This window comes from Prionailurus viverrinus, chromosome C1 (genome assembly GCF_022837055.1).
Source record: "Prionailurus viverrinus isolate Anna chromosome C1, UM_Priviv_1.0, whole genome shotgun sequence".
NCBI classification, from domain to species: domain Eukaryota; kingdom Metazoa; phylum Chordata; class Mammalia; order Carnivora; family Felidae; genus Prionailurus; species Prionailurus viverrinus.
In genome coordinates, this window is record NC_062568.1 from 209,056,832 (window position 1) to 209,070,928 (window position 14,097).

At 47.3% G+C, this 14,097-nt stretch overlaps 1 protein-coding gene across 11 annotated transcripts in view; it reads left to right on the top strand.

Annotated features, from left to right (window-relative positions):
- The window catches only part of TNFRSF9 (TNF receptor superfamily member 9), a 29,073-nt gene that overhangs the window by 4,570 nt on the left and 10,406 nt on the right, over positions 1-14,097 (top strand). Inside the window, exons 1-9 of one of the 11 annotated variants that reach the window (XM_047871942.1) lie at positions 467-535; positions 1,584-1,714; positions 1,862-1,960; positions 2,058-2,267; positions 10,546-10,677; positions 11,019-11,095; positions 11,849-12,032; positions 12,755-12,862; positions 13,851-13,988. In XM_047871942.1, coding sequence (XP_047727898.1) covers positions 11,918-12,032; positions 12,755-12,862; positions 13,851-13,988 — 361 coding nt within the window. In that variant the 5' untranslated portion in view covers positions 467-535; positions 1,584-1,714; positions 1,862-1,960; ... (2 more) ...; positions 11,019-11,095; positions 11,849-11,917. Of the gene's footprint in view, positions 1-466; positions 536-828; positions 915-969; positions 1,715-1,858; positions 1,961-2,057; positions 2,268-6,838; positions 7,813-10,545; positions 10,678-11,018; positions 11,096-11,848; positions 12,033-12,754; positions 12,863-13,850; positions 13,989-14,097 lie in introns of those variants that run through there. The other 10 variants (XM_047871940.1, XM_047871938.1, XM_047871937.1 and 7 more) reach the window with 10 other exon arrangements.

Here is a 14,097-nt window from a genome sequence, read left to right on the forward strand (position 1 = left end):
CTTTTGTTTATTATCTGTCTTCCTCTAATCCTGTGAACTCAGTAGGACCTTCCTGTCTCGGTCCATAGCATCTATCACAGTCCCTGGCATCCATAGCATCTGAATCCATAGCATCTATCACAGTCCCTGGCACACAGCCGGTGCTCAATACTTGCTAAGCATTATCTTAACTTCACCTAGATGTTCCTTGCTTTGACTATCGCTGTAGGCTAACACTTTGTACTACAACACTACAGTTAACAACGTGGCTCCAACCAATTTCTGATCCCTATTTTAATCTGGGTCTCCACGTCTAATTCATTTCACCGCACAGCGAACAGGAACTTTTATGGACAGTGGATAAGGTAACTTTCTTTCCATCCGTTTCCTGGGTTCACTAAAAAGGGCGAGGGCGCTAAACTGGAGTTACTGGGTGGAAGGAAGCCATTTGCGGAATTCAACGAATGTATTTTTCGACATCCACTGAAGGATGGTTCGGGGCAAGCTCCGGAGACGTCCGGCAGAGACGGCGAATTTCCCCTCCGAGCCCCGAAAGGTTAGGTCGGCGAAACAGGAGAAGAGTGGGCGAGTCCTGACATTTGAGGCAGCGCTGGCGCAAGGGGGAAATTCTGACACCGAGGCCTGCGAGGGGCCCGGGGGGTGGCTTCGCCTCTGCTCCCCCCCGGTGTGAAAGCCCCCCGAGCGTGGGCCACGCGGCACCCGTCCCACTGCCCGCCAGGAGCCGGAGGCCAGCAGCCCGCCCGCAGTGACGTCAGGCCCGCGGCCGGCGGCCGGCGCCCGGGATTGGTCGGGCCGCGCCGCGGTGGGCGGGGCGCTGCGCGAGGGGGCGGGGCGGCCGGCCGTGTCCGAGGTCCAGGTCGCGCGTCCCGTTCCCTGTGGGCGGGCGGAAGTATCTGAGCGACCCGCCGGCCACGGTGGGGGTCACCGTCGCACCCTTGCGCCACCGCGAACTTCCGGGGAAGGTTGCGGCCCGCGTAGGCGAGGCAGGAAGTTCACCCTTCCCGCCTCCTCAGCTCAGATTGGTTCCGGTGGCGGACGCCAGCGGGCGCGCGGGGTCACAGAGGGCTCCACGGTGGCTTTGGGGGAGGATCTGCGGAGCCCGGGGTCGGAATCGAGGCTGTGCCGCGCTCGCCTCGTTTGCCCTCACGTCTCTCCGGGTCTTGGTGGGAAACACTGCTCTGCTCTTAACTGGCATCTTACTGCTGGAAGAGACAGTAGGGTCTGATTGGGGCTTCGGTACTGGGTTATCAAAAGCGTTCAAACACCCCCCGTTTGTAAGACGTGAATAGGAATGCCCGCCCTTAGTTTGGTGAGGACCTAGTGAGATCTTACGTAAAGAAAGAGCTCAGAGGAACTGAAACGTGGCTGGTCCCTGCGGCGGTGCTTTAGTCCTGTTCTGCTGCAGTGTTTGCAGATTCCAGTGATCTTGGGATCACGGGGATCCGGGAGCCACGCCGACGTTTCTCTCACTGGTCAAAGTGATCAGCTACTCCTCCCAGCAGTACACGTGTGAATCTAGCAGAACCTTCTGACTCCTTGCTCCTGCCCTTTGACTGTATCCTGTATCCCTTTCTTTTCTCTAGCCCACGTAGTGCACGTGGGGGCACCCACGGTGAAAACAACATTTTGGCAAGCTTTGGCACGCCCGCGTAGTGCTGTGGATCCGCTGGCTTCGGCCGTGCGCGCCTATGTAGGAGATGACAATCAATAGAAGGTATGGTCATGCGTTCAAATCCCTCCACACTGGGGTTCAAACATCTTCCAAATCTTTCACGTTCTTACCTTACTCTCCCTCATTCATTTTTTCTGTTCCTTGAACATGCGCTGTACTTTACCTCCTCCATGCTGTGGCATAAAGCAGTTCCCTCTAACTGGAATGCCATCTGCTTCCCACGCCAGCCTTTCAAGCCTTTCTCCATCCTGCAAAACCCCGTTCCCTTGTCAAGCGCTCCAGGAGAAGGTATATCCCCACAGCACTTTGTCCTCCTGTTACAGAATCTGTAAGGCTGTACGGCCTTATCTTCGTTATGGGTATAAACGCCTTCCTTCCTCTCTAGGCTGTGAAGGCTGTTGGGATGGTGTCCTATCTACATATGCCTCGCAAGGCAGCAAAATTCACTCATGAAGCATCTATTGAATGCCTGTCCTGTGCCCTGCACTGCTCCGGGTGTCCGGGACGCAGCCGTGAAAAAAACACCTCCCCTATGATAGAGCTGATGTCCAGGAGAGTGCGAGAAGACAGACAGTCAGCAATCGCATGGATGACGGTGGGTGCCAGGTGGCGATATGTGCTAGGAAGGCAGGTACAAGGGAGAGGAGATGGAGAGTCACAGGGTGGCGCTCTTTTAGAGAGGAGGAGACCTGGGTAAGATGAGGGGACAAGTCACCTAGAAAGTGAGAGGGCAGGATCTGAGACGAGAGAGCAGCGAAGGCCCAGGAGTGGGAGTGTGGTCCATCCGTCCGAGAGGGGCAGGGAAGGCCGGCTTGAGGGAGGGGCAGGACACAAAGCAGGAGAAGTGACAGATCAGGTCCTGGGCACACTTGCACCAGACATTCAGTAGATGCTTGTGAGTTGAATTTATTGAATTGCTAAGGGATAGAGAATAATTTAATGACAGTAACAATGAAACTTGGAAATTGTTTGAGTGGTATAGACCTAGTAGGCGTACCTAAGTACCCACAACTTACGCGCAGGTATGTTGGAGCTCTCATTTAGTGCAGCGTTATCGAATGGACAAGAAATCTTTTTTTGCTTTTTTTTTTTTTCGAGAGAGGGAGCAAGTGAATGAGGAGCAGAGAGAGAGAGAGAGAGAGAGAGAGAGAGGGAGAACCCCAAGAGGAGCAGGGAGAGAGAGAAGCAGGGCTCACGTTCACCCAAAGTGGGAGTTGAACTCACAAACGTAAGATCATGACCTGAGTCCAAGTCAGATGTTTAACGACAGCCACCCGGGCGCCCCCGAAAATCTTAGTGAAAACCAATGGTTTATGAAGTGGCCCTCCATGACAATGGAAATTCCGGAAGAAAAGGAGGCAGGTTTTGTGAAGGAAGATACGGGTTGACGTGTGAGTGGAATCATTTGGGAGACAATTCTGATCACCATTAAAAAGTTCAAAAGGAAAGAAAATCCATCTTCTGATGCTGTCTTGCTTTTGATTTGGAGGAAAAATACTTGTGTATCAGTTGACAGATATACTTGTATATCAGTTGACAGAAGTCGAGCTTCGGAAATAGCTGGATGTGTCTGTGTGTTTGTTAATTATAGAAGCACTCTCCTGCCCCAGGGCTAAGGGGAGCGCTAGGGAGAGGAGGCCAGTACTCCACAGGCAGAAGCTGGCTTTCAGCAGAAAGTCATAAGCTTCAGGATAACCTTGCTTGTTGGGATGACTTTTCTTTCATCATAGTTATCAGCTGCAGGCCACAAAACATTTCCCTCTAAGTGACCTGTGGCAGCTATCTCTCTCCAGTAGAATTTTCAAATGCAGACCACTTGCTGACTTAAGAAGCTTTGGTTCCACGCTCTTAAATTTTGAAAAGTTAACCTAGCTTCCTCCAAAATGTGGCTGCTATTGGTTCCAGCCTTCATCACATTTCTCGAGGTTGAAATTGACTGTCAGTTTATTGGCAATCCTTCACATCGATGAGATCAGATCAGATGTGGTTTCCGACTCAGCTCGCAAACCACTACGTCGGCAGTCTCGGGCTCCTTTGCTGAGTCAAATATCTTTGTGTTCATTCACAGGAACGAGTAGCTCCCGGGTTAGTCAGAGCCCTTGGCCAAATGCTAAGGGAGCCTGGGAATGAGAACACCTGGGCTCAGGCCTTGGCGTCTCCTTGCTCTAAAGGTGGCTGTCTGGTGTGCTGACAAAATGCATGCGCTCGAATTCCAGCCTGTCTGCGTTTAAGCCCAGCTCCCTCCGTGCTAGCTGGATGATCCTGAACGAGTTCCCCGACCCTCATGCCTCAGGACCCCCATATGAGTTAGGGCCGTCACTTCATAGAGTTAGGATCAAAGGAGGTCACAGAGATGAAGCTGGAACGTTGGTCCGTAGTGGACACCCTGGTGCCGCCATTAACGCTTGGCTCAGTCACTTGAGTTCTCTCAACTTCTGTTTCTTTCCCATTAGAAGAGTAACAGCAGCTCTTGCCTTGTAGACTCGTTCAGAGGCCGCGTGTTTAGTGTGCTGATTAGAACATCAGCGACGCAGGCAGCAACCGACAAGTACTGGCTATTAAGTATTAGAAGACATTGATTTGTCAGCGTTGCAACCTGTCTAAATTCATTGGCGAAGGGCCCATAGGAGAGGAACACGGGAAGTGATAGACCATAAAAATGTGCCATCTTGATGGGGATGGTGAGGGATAGAAATTGTACAGAGGGACCTTTTGCCTTAAGGTGCAGCCATAGGATCTGTATAAAGATTCGAAAGAAGAAAGGAAGAGCAAATTCCCAGAGCTAAAACCAAGCATTGAGTGTCTGTCTCAACACAAGACATGAAAGGCAGCAAGGAGGCCTTGTGCATAGAGGTTGTGATCCTGGGGTCCTCAGATGCCCCAGGGGGCACAGATAACATTCAGGGGTCTATGAAGCTGGACAGGGAAAATCACATCTTTTATTTTCACTAACCTCTAGCAGAAATCTAGTATTTCCCTCAATCTTGCATTTAAAAATCCTCATAAAGAAAAAAAATGTCTTTTAAAAAAAAAAAGGGGGCGCCTGGGTGGCTCAGTCGGTTGAGCATCCGACTTCGGCTCAGGTCGTGATCTCACAGTTCGTGAGTTTGAGCCCCGGGTCGGGCTCTGTGCTGATAGCTCGGAGCCTGGAGCCGGCTTCAGATTCTGTGTCCCCCTCTCTCTCTGCCCCACCCCGGCTTGTGCTCTGTCTCTCTCTGTCTTTCAAAAATGAATAAACATAAAAAAAAAATGTTTTTTGAATTTAAAAATCCTCGGAGCATAGCCAAGGGAGTGGAACCTATGATATTGCACCAGTAGAAATCAGCTATTTTCATATCATGTTACGGTTATTGCACATACCCAAAAATACCATTTACACTCCTGATTAATCTGTAATTAGGACAGGTATGTCTTAATGAAGGAATCCATCTATTACCATACATTGCAAGTTGACTTTAAATTTTTTTTTTTAACGTTATTTTATTTTTTGAGAGACAGAGACAGAGAACAAGCAGGAGAGGGGCAGAGAGAGAGGGAGAACCCGAAGCCGGCTCCAGGCTCTTGAGCTGTCGGCACAGAGCCCCATGCGGGGCCCGAACCCACGCACGCGAGATCATGACCTCAGCCGAAGTCGGAGGCTCCATCGACTGAGCCATCCAGACAAGCTGGCTTTTTAAATATTTGGTGGGTATATTTCCAAACAACTGGTTTCCTCTGTAGTCCTTTGTATTATATTTTACAGACTTAAGAAGAGAATTCCATGAGGGGTCCACAAGCATAGAGTCCGCAGGATTAAAGGGTACTGAGCACAGAACGGTGAAGAGTCCTTGTTAAGAGCAAGGGCTCCAGAGCCAGCCAGCCAGCCAGGTCTGAACCCTTTCTCTGCTCCTTCCCGGCCAGGTGACATTGGGCAGCCTACCCGGGTTCTCCGTGCTCCGGTTCTCTCATCTGCAAAGTAGGGACAGAGGCTGTTGGAAGGTGTGATTGGCATAATCTATGTAAACACATACAATAGAGCCTTGCAGGAGTAAGCCCGCAGCAGGTGTTAGCGACCAGCCCAAAAGCATCTTATGTGAGCCCCACGGAAGGGAAACTGTAAAACTTAGGCTGGGGTACACCCACCAGCATGATCTCACAAGGGAGAGGGGAGGAAAACGTTAGGTCATGAAGAGGGAGGCAGACTACGAGACTGGAGTTAACAAACTCGTTTGTTCATTGACCCATTCATTCATTCATTCATTCATTCGGCAAAGGTTTCTTGAATGCCTGCTTCGTGCCTCTCAATATTGTCACCGACGTTTGCGGGGCCTGGAGCAGGTGTAGGAATGGCACTCGCATACCGTATCACACGTAAGAGTGGCAAATCAAGCGGACGACGTGTTAGATGTGTTCTGTTTTTCTACTCCAACAGAGAAGTCTTCAAAAGAACAAAATAAAAATAGTATTGTTTCTATGTGACCAAGTTGGGAAAATATCGATGATGACTGAATTTAATTATTGCAGATGCCTGAATGTACTCTGATGGTCTGGAAATGTTTAAATGGGTGGTGAAGACACAGAACTCGTAAACTACTATCTGTTTGCTCCATACGATTTCTTTCTCTTGCCTGCGTTTCACTTGTTGAGAACTTCACATAATCCGTGCTTTGCTGACAGTACTGACTTGAAGGAGTAAAGGAATAAAATATAATTGTACTCAAAGAATACAGGCTTTATATGCGTGTGATGTAAATTGTAAATGTGAATACGCAGAATTTTTCAATTCAAATTATTTTTGGTTTTCGAAAAGTTATTCTACTAAAAGCTTTAAAGTTATTAAGATAAAATTATAATTGATACATGTCAAATATCTAAAATTATTTAAATATATCTGAGGCTTTTTATTTTTGAAATGTAATTAAATTCCATTAAATATTTTTCACAGAAATTTAAACCTCTGCAATTCTGAGGTTCAATGTCCTTCTTGTTGATTTTAGTAAAGAACCAATATTAAAATTCTTTTCTTAAAAATGTTTATTTATTTATTTATTTAAGTAAGCTCTGTGCCCCACATGGGGGCTCTGACTTCGGCTCAGGTCACAATCTCACGGTTCGTAGGTTTGAGCCCCGTGTCGGGCTCTGTGCCGACAGCTCAGAGCCTGGAGCCTGCTTCGGATGCTGTGTCTCCCTCTTTCTCTGTCCCTCCCCTGCTCGCGCTGTCTCTCTCTCTCTGCCTCTCTCTCTCTCAAAAATAAATCAAACATAAAAAAAATAATATGAATTAATGTTGCAAAGGCTTCCTCAGACTTCGTGTGCGACTGTTACAAATCCTGTGCTGATTCACAAGGACTTTCAGAACTACAGGAACATAAATAGGACCAAGAAGATGGACACTCGGGACTTCTGGAAACTACACTGGCCACGATATTCTTGCAAAATAATAGATTATGTGGGAATCGGTTACGTGCCAGGTATTCGAGGCGGATTTGGCTTTGCCGGTCGCAGCACGCTGGGGCTCGCTGTGTCTGCGCTCTGAGGCTAGTCGCCCAGCACGGGGATGCTGTCACCATGTGATTCCAGGCCCTAGACCGAGAGCGGTGGGGAAGTGTTTATCTTGATGAGCTCAGATAGTGTGTGCATCAGGTGAACTACAGAATCTGCCCATGACGGTTTTTATCAAAGAAGAATGTGGCGACACGAACAGCGGACAATTCCTTAAACACCGGAATCAAGCTGTGCGGAGCCTTCAGTGGATTAATTCTGAAAATGGTGGATTTTGTGTAACATGAGCTGGTCAAGCTAGCCTTGAGAATCTTTTCTCTAGGTAAAGACTTTTGTGTCACTAGCGCCGCTTGAAACAGGGAGCCAACTGCTGTGCTGGGAAATGACAGACGTCACTTTCAGAGGAGGCAGTGTGTCTGCCCACAGACTATCCAGAACGTAGCTCCGTGAGCAGCACTGAGTTAAATGAAAATACAGTCCAGTTAAATGTCATGCTGCAGTGTTAAACCCAGAGCACCACATGTAAATGAGGAGGTCACCTGGTTAGATCGTGACTTTGAAAGTGTTAGGTGATCAGCAGTGTCATTTTTATGCGGTATGAAACTCCCACGGGGCGAACTCTGATGAAGTCGCTGCAGGGGATCCCACAATGACCACAGGTAAAGTGGCTTTTGGAGGACTCTCAGACTCTGGGAATAAATTCTGTAGACAGCCCGTGCATTTTCCTTCTCTTTTGCTACTTGCCCTGGTTGCTTTACAGATGATCAGCATGGGAAACTGGGGGAGGGAAATTTTAAAGTCATAAGTCACATAATAACAGCTCCTTTCTTCTTGAGAACTATGTGCCAGGCACTGAGCTAGGTACTTCACGTTCAGTGTCTCATTTAGTCCTCACTAGATAAGGATGAAGTACAGTGTTATTGTATGTGTAAGACGTGATTGGAAAAATTGACTCACGGAGGTTAAGAAATTTGCCCAAGGTCTTATGACCATTAATTGCAGAGCCTCGATTCAATCCAAGCCAGTCTGATGGCAAAGCTTGGGCTCTTAAGCAGCTGCCATACTCTACTGGTCCCATTATGTGGAGGACAGTGTGTGTGTGTGTTGGGGGGGGGGGTACATAATAAAATTGGACTAAGGGTAGCAAATGAAAACCACAATGAAAGGCCACCTACCAGGATGACTATAACAAAAAAATTTTAACTAAAAATAGGGGCGCCTGTGTGGCTTAGTCGGTTAAGCGTCTGACTTTGGCTCAGGTCATTCATGATCTCATAGTTTGTGGGTGAGAGCCCCACGTCGGGTTCTGTGCTGACAGCTCGGAGCCTGGAGCCTGCTTCGGATTCTGTGTCTCCCTCTCTTCCTGCCCCTCCCCTGCTTGCACTCTGTCTCTGTCTCTCTCAAAGAATAAATAAACATTAAAAATTTTTAAAAAATTTTTTTAATGTTTATTCATTTTTGATAGAGACAGCATGAGTGGGGGAGGGGCAGAGAGAGAGGGAGACACAGAATCCGAAAGCGGGCTCCAGGCCCCGAGCTGTCAGCCCAGAGCCCGACGCGAGACTAGAACTCACAGACCGTGAGATCGTGACCTGAGCCGAAGTCGGATGCTCAACCGACTGAGCCCCCCAGGCGCCCCTAAAAAAATTTTTTTTTAAATACGCTTAAAAAAAAACAAACGGAGGGCGCATGGGTGGCTCAGTCGGTTGAGCATCCGACTCTTGATTTCAGCTCAGGTCATGATCCCAGGGTGGTGGGATTGAGCCCTGTGTCAGGCTCCACACTGAACTTAAGATTCTCTCTCTCTCCCTCTGCCCTCCCCGCTTCCCCCACCACTCGAGCACGTTCTTACCCTCTCTCTCTCTAAAATAAGAAATAAAAAAATGAAGTTCTGATACACGCAAGGACGTGAGTAAACGTGCTAAGCGAGAGAAGCCTGATGCAAAAGACAAGACACTGTATGATTCTGTGAACAGGGAGCATCTAGAACGGGCAGATTCATAGAGACAGAAAACAGATTGGCGGTTACCAGGGTACGCTGGGGAGTGACTGACTGCTCATGTGTATCTTTTTGGAGGGATGAAAATGTTCTGCATTAATATACTGATGATAGTTGCAAAATCTAGTGAATGTACCAAAATGCACTGAAATGTACACTTTAGTGAAATTTGGGACACCTGCATGGCTCGCTCGGTTGAGTGGCCAACTCTTGGTTTTGGCTCAGGTCATGATCTCACGCTCATGAGACAAGCACCGTGACGGGCTCTGCACTGACGGCATGGAGCCTGCTTGGGATTCTCTCTCCCTCTCTCTCTGCCCCTCCCCCGCTTGTACTGTCTCTCTCTCAAAATAAATAAAAACTAATAATAAAGCAAAATAGTGAAATTTATGTTATTTGAGGTATATCTTAATTAATTTACTTTTTAATGTTTATTTGTTTTTGAGAGAAAGAGACAGAAACAGAGTGTGAGCGGCGGAGGGGCAGAGAGAAAGAGAGAGAGAGAGAGAGAGAGTGACAGAATCCGAAGCACGCTCCAGGCTCCGAGCTGTCAGCGCAGAGCCCGATGCGGGGCTCGAACTCACGAACTGTGAGATCATGATCTGAGCAGAAGGCGGACACTCAACCAGCTGAGCGCCCCCCCCAGGCGCCCCGTTAATTTTTTTAAACGGAGACTTCAGATCAGGTCTCAGAGGTCCTTGAATATTGGGCCCTCTGGACCATGGGATCCAGCTTTTCTTTCCACTTTGTTTTGTTTTGTGGACAACAGGGAGCCGCTGAAAGTTTCTAAGGAGCACGGTGGCATGATGGGAGTCGTGGAAACATGTAAAGTGCTTAGCACATAGCAAGTGTTTACTAAGCATTAGCTCCCTCCTCCCCTCTCTTCGTACCCCATCTCTCCTGGGGGGAGACCCCAAGCCCCCATGTCTCCTGGGGGGAAATAGTTCTTTTCTGTTTGGGTCCTAACAGAAAACCATCTGTTTTCGTTGAAACCACTCTTGCTGTACAGTTCCCTTGCTTGTCTTCCTGAGGGCCCCTAGCCTCTCGATACTGGACAGGTTCTTCTTAGTATCTCTGGAACACCCTCCTCCTCTTCCTCCTGCCTGACCACCTCCTCCACCTCTCCTTCCCCTCCTCTCCCCTTCCTCTTCTTCCATTTGGAAAACAAAAATGGAAATAATGGTTTTCTGAAAAACCCTCGTAGCTCTCAACTTTACCTAAAGTCATCCGCCATATAAGTTCTATGCTATTTCTCCCTCCTCCTTCCCGAATCTCACCCACACAGCAAGGAGCCCGGTAGAAAGGAATCAGGTTGACCTGGGTTCTAATCCTGGCTCCCCGTCCTGCTGATGGTCTGGCTAGACTCATAGGCTCAATGTTCTCATTTGCATAGTGCCGTTCTAATGATGATGATATCAACTCCTGGGGGTCTTCTGAGGACCGTATTCATTAAAGGGCTTATGCGATGCCTGGTACATCAGTGCACTCAATGAGTTACAGCTATAGAATCATCATGATTATACAGGTAAGAGGCAGGGCATGGCGAAAGTGCTGGTATTTATCTAAGAGGTGGGCTTCATCCCTAACACCTCAAAGATGTTTGGGACCCATTAAAGGTTTTGACATGGAAGATTCTTTTAAAAAATGACAAAACCCTTTTCCCAAAGTCATCAGAGAGATGTCCTAACAGTAGAGAGCTGCTTCCAAGAAATGGTTTGAAGTGCCATTATCAAGTGGGGACGGGGGCTCTAGGGGATTTTGGGGTCAGCAGATATCAAGTGAGCAACCTCACAGAGTTGTGGCGGGGATTTCCCATGAGGCCCCGCCCCCGGCTGAGTCACCAAACTCTTGGGTTTGACCTGGCAGCTCTCCTCAAGAGTCAGAACCTCGCAGCTCTGAAGATCAAGGAGTGGAAAGTTCTTCACCAGCCCTGAGATCTCAAGGTTTGTCCGTTTGGGGCAGTCGGGGGAATGGAGTCGGGGTGGGGATAGAGGCTTTATTCTGTTTCTCCAGGTCTAGACTTTTTTCCTTCCAACTTCTAATAACTGTTGATCCATAGCCTATTACATAAAGACCAAGAACCTGGCCTCAGGAGATTTCATTCTTCTGAGCTTTGTTACTATATGAGCTTCAGACCTCAAAATGGGCAAATACATGTCTATTAAGAAAATATGATAATCAGCTGAACAGAGAGGTGCTTCAACATTTTAGCGATTCGGTGTGGAGATTTTCACGTGTTGTTCTGACAAGGGGGGAAGAGTAATAATGAGATGCCTTCCCACTGAGCTGAACTGTCAGATATGACTGCAGATTGTCGACTAACAGATTGTCATTTTAAGAACTCTGTCTCAGAGGCAGCAAGCAGCTGGCATTGTTGAAATCTGGACGTCAGTGCTAAGTGTCCATGAAAGTCCCCAAAAGTTCTTGCTATTGCTATTTCTGCATTTTGGCAAAATATGTTGGAAAGTGTGCTCTTAGACTTTGGCCAGCCTGCACAAGGCTGTGTGTGTAGTCAGGCCTGTCTGATCATAGACACGTCTATGAATTCGCCACCTTTTCCATAACATTCCATCAGCGATTGTTTCGGAAAAAACCCCAAGTTACGGTCTTATGGAATTGCAATGGTAATGGTCCAAATGCAGGTAATTCTAAAAAGGAGGAACCATCTCATTCTTGAAATGTTTTACCTTTTGCAGAGTGGTATTTGCGAAACCAGCTACTTTGACTAAAATCCTTCTGGAATCTGCCTTGCTTGTATCCCATCTATGCAAGATTTCATCATGGGCAATGGCTATTACAACATATTGGCTACCGTGTTGTTGGTCATGAATTTTGAGAGGACGAGACCAATGCAGGATTCTTGTAGCAAATGCCCAGCAGGTAAGAACCAAATTAGCATGTGTGTTTGATCTATCCTGTTGAACACCGTGGTTCGGTTAGTCTAGTAGTCAGGGCTAATGAGCTCTGTTTCAATGATGTTGTATGAATTCACTTACAAATATTTCTTGGATGCTACATTTTAGCTGGGTGGACATACCAGCCATGTCACTTACTCTCTTGTGCCCCAGCTTTGTCCTCTGGGGATAATAAAAGATCCTATCTCCCAGCTTTGCTGGGAAGATCATATGACAGGTTGTGAACCGTGCATGGCACGTGGCAAGACCTTGGTAAGTGTCAGCCTTATCTGTAAGGATCTGTGCTCAGCAGGGGGCACAGCAGGGCATAAGCCGTGGCAGGAGGCTTCACAGAGTAGGGAAGAGCAGACACACGAACGTTGTTAGTATACTGATCCCCTGAATCGTTCGTATTGGTCTCCTGGGGCCATCAAGAGATATCATTGTTTTTTGTTCAGCAGAGGAAGGAAACTGTGCTCTTTCTGTTGGTTTCTCTGTTGCGATATCTACACTTCGTTTAGTTGTAGCTCTGTGGCTATGCTAAGGGCAATATTGCAGTTCTAGAAAGTCCACCAAAAGAAAGTGTAGGGCTGCACCAGCCAGAGACGAGAATCATTGGTTCGTATCTAGTTTTCCTGTCAACGTCACGATACTTCGGGCGATGCCTGTCCATTGTCAAACACGTACAGCCATTATCCACCTTCCTAGGTACTTTCTGTGAGAAAAACAAGGATCACATCTGCATTGCTTGCCCTTCAAATAGTTTCTCCAGCACCAGTGGACAGAGGGCCTGTGACATATGCAGGCAGTGTGAAGGTAAGATTCAAAAGATGTATTGTTGGGGCGCCTGGGTGACTCAGTCGGTTGAGAGTCCGACTTCCGCTCGGGTCATGATCTCGCGGTCTGTGAGTTCGAGCCCCGCGTCGGGCTCTGTGCTGATGGCTCAGAGCCTGGAGCCTGCTTGGGATTCGGTGCCTCCCTCTCTCTCTCTCTGCCCCTCCCCCACTCATGCTCTGTCTCTGTCTCAGAAATAAATAAACACTAAAAAAAAAAAAAAGATGTATTGTTTACCCGGACCTGTGTTGGGAGGACAGGTTCTTCTTCCCTAGTGTATTGATTTCGATGGAAAGTGTTAAGTGTTAAATAGGCTGGTTCCTTTGTCAAAAGGCAAGTCCAGTAAAATAATTCACTGTAAAAGCAATAATTTGTGGATTGAGCTTTTAAATATTAGAGGAAACACATATCTGACAAGAGAGAAGCTTTTAATTGGGAAGATGTAAAAATGTCTTCTGTAGAGATTTAAAAAGAAACTTTATACTTGAAGGTCATTAGGAACATTGTAAATAGAGTGAGCATGTGGCTTTTTTTTGTTTTTGGTTTTGTTTTGGTTTTTTTGCCTTGTTTTGTTTTATTTTTGTTTTTGTTTTTTGTTTTGTTTTGTTTTTTGGGTTGGTTTGTTCTTGAGCATGGTTTTTTGTTTGTTTGTTTTTTTAAATCACAGAACAGGGGCGCCTGGGTGGCACCGTCGGTTAAGCGTCCGACTTCAGCCAGGTCACGATCTCACGGTCTGGGAGTTCGAGCCCCGCGTCAGGCTCTGGGCTGATGGCTCAGAGCCTGGAGCCTGTTTCCGATTCTGTGTCTCCCTCTCTCTCTGCCCCTCCCCCGTTCATGCTCTGTCTCTCTCTGTCCCAAAAAATAAATAAACGTTGAAAAAATAAAAATAAAAATAAAATAAATCACAGAACATAAATTTTCTTCCTGGGTTCAGAGGTCAAGTGTAATGTAACACTGGGAAACTTTGTAGGTGTTTTCAGGACCAAGAAAATGTGTTCCCCCACCAGCAATGCAGAGTGTGAGTGCATCTCAGGATTCCACTGCTTGGGGGAAAGATGTACCATGTGTGAGCAGGATTGTAAACAAGGTCAAGAATTAACCAAAGAAGGTAAGTTCACTCTTCCTCAATCTAGTGCAAGTCTGTTCTCTAGATGTATGTCATTGATTTAGGTCTTGGTCCTTTGAATATAAAGTAGAACATAGATTAGTAGAACATT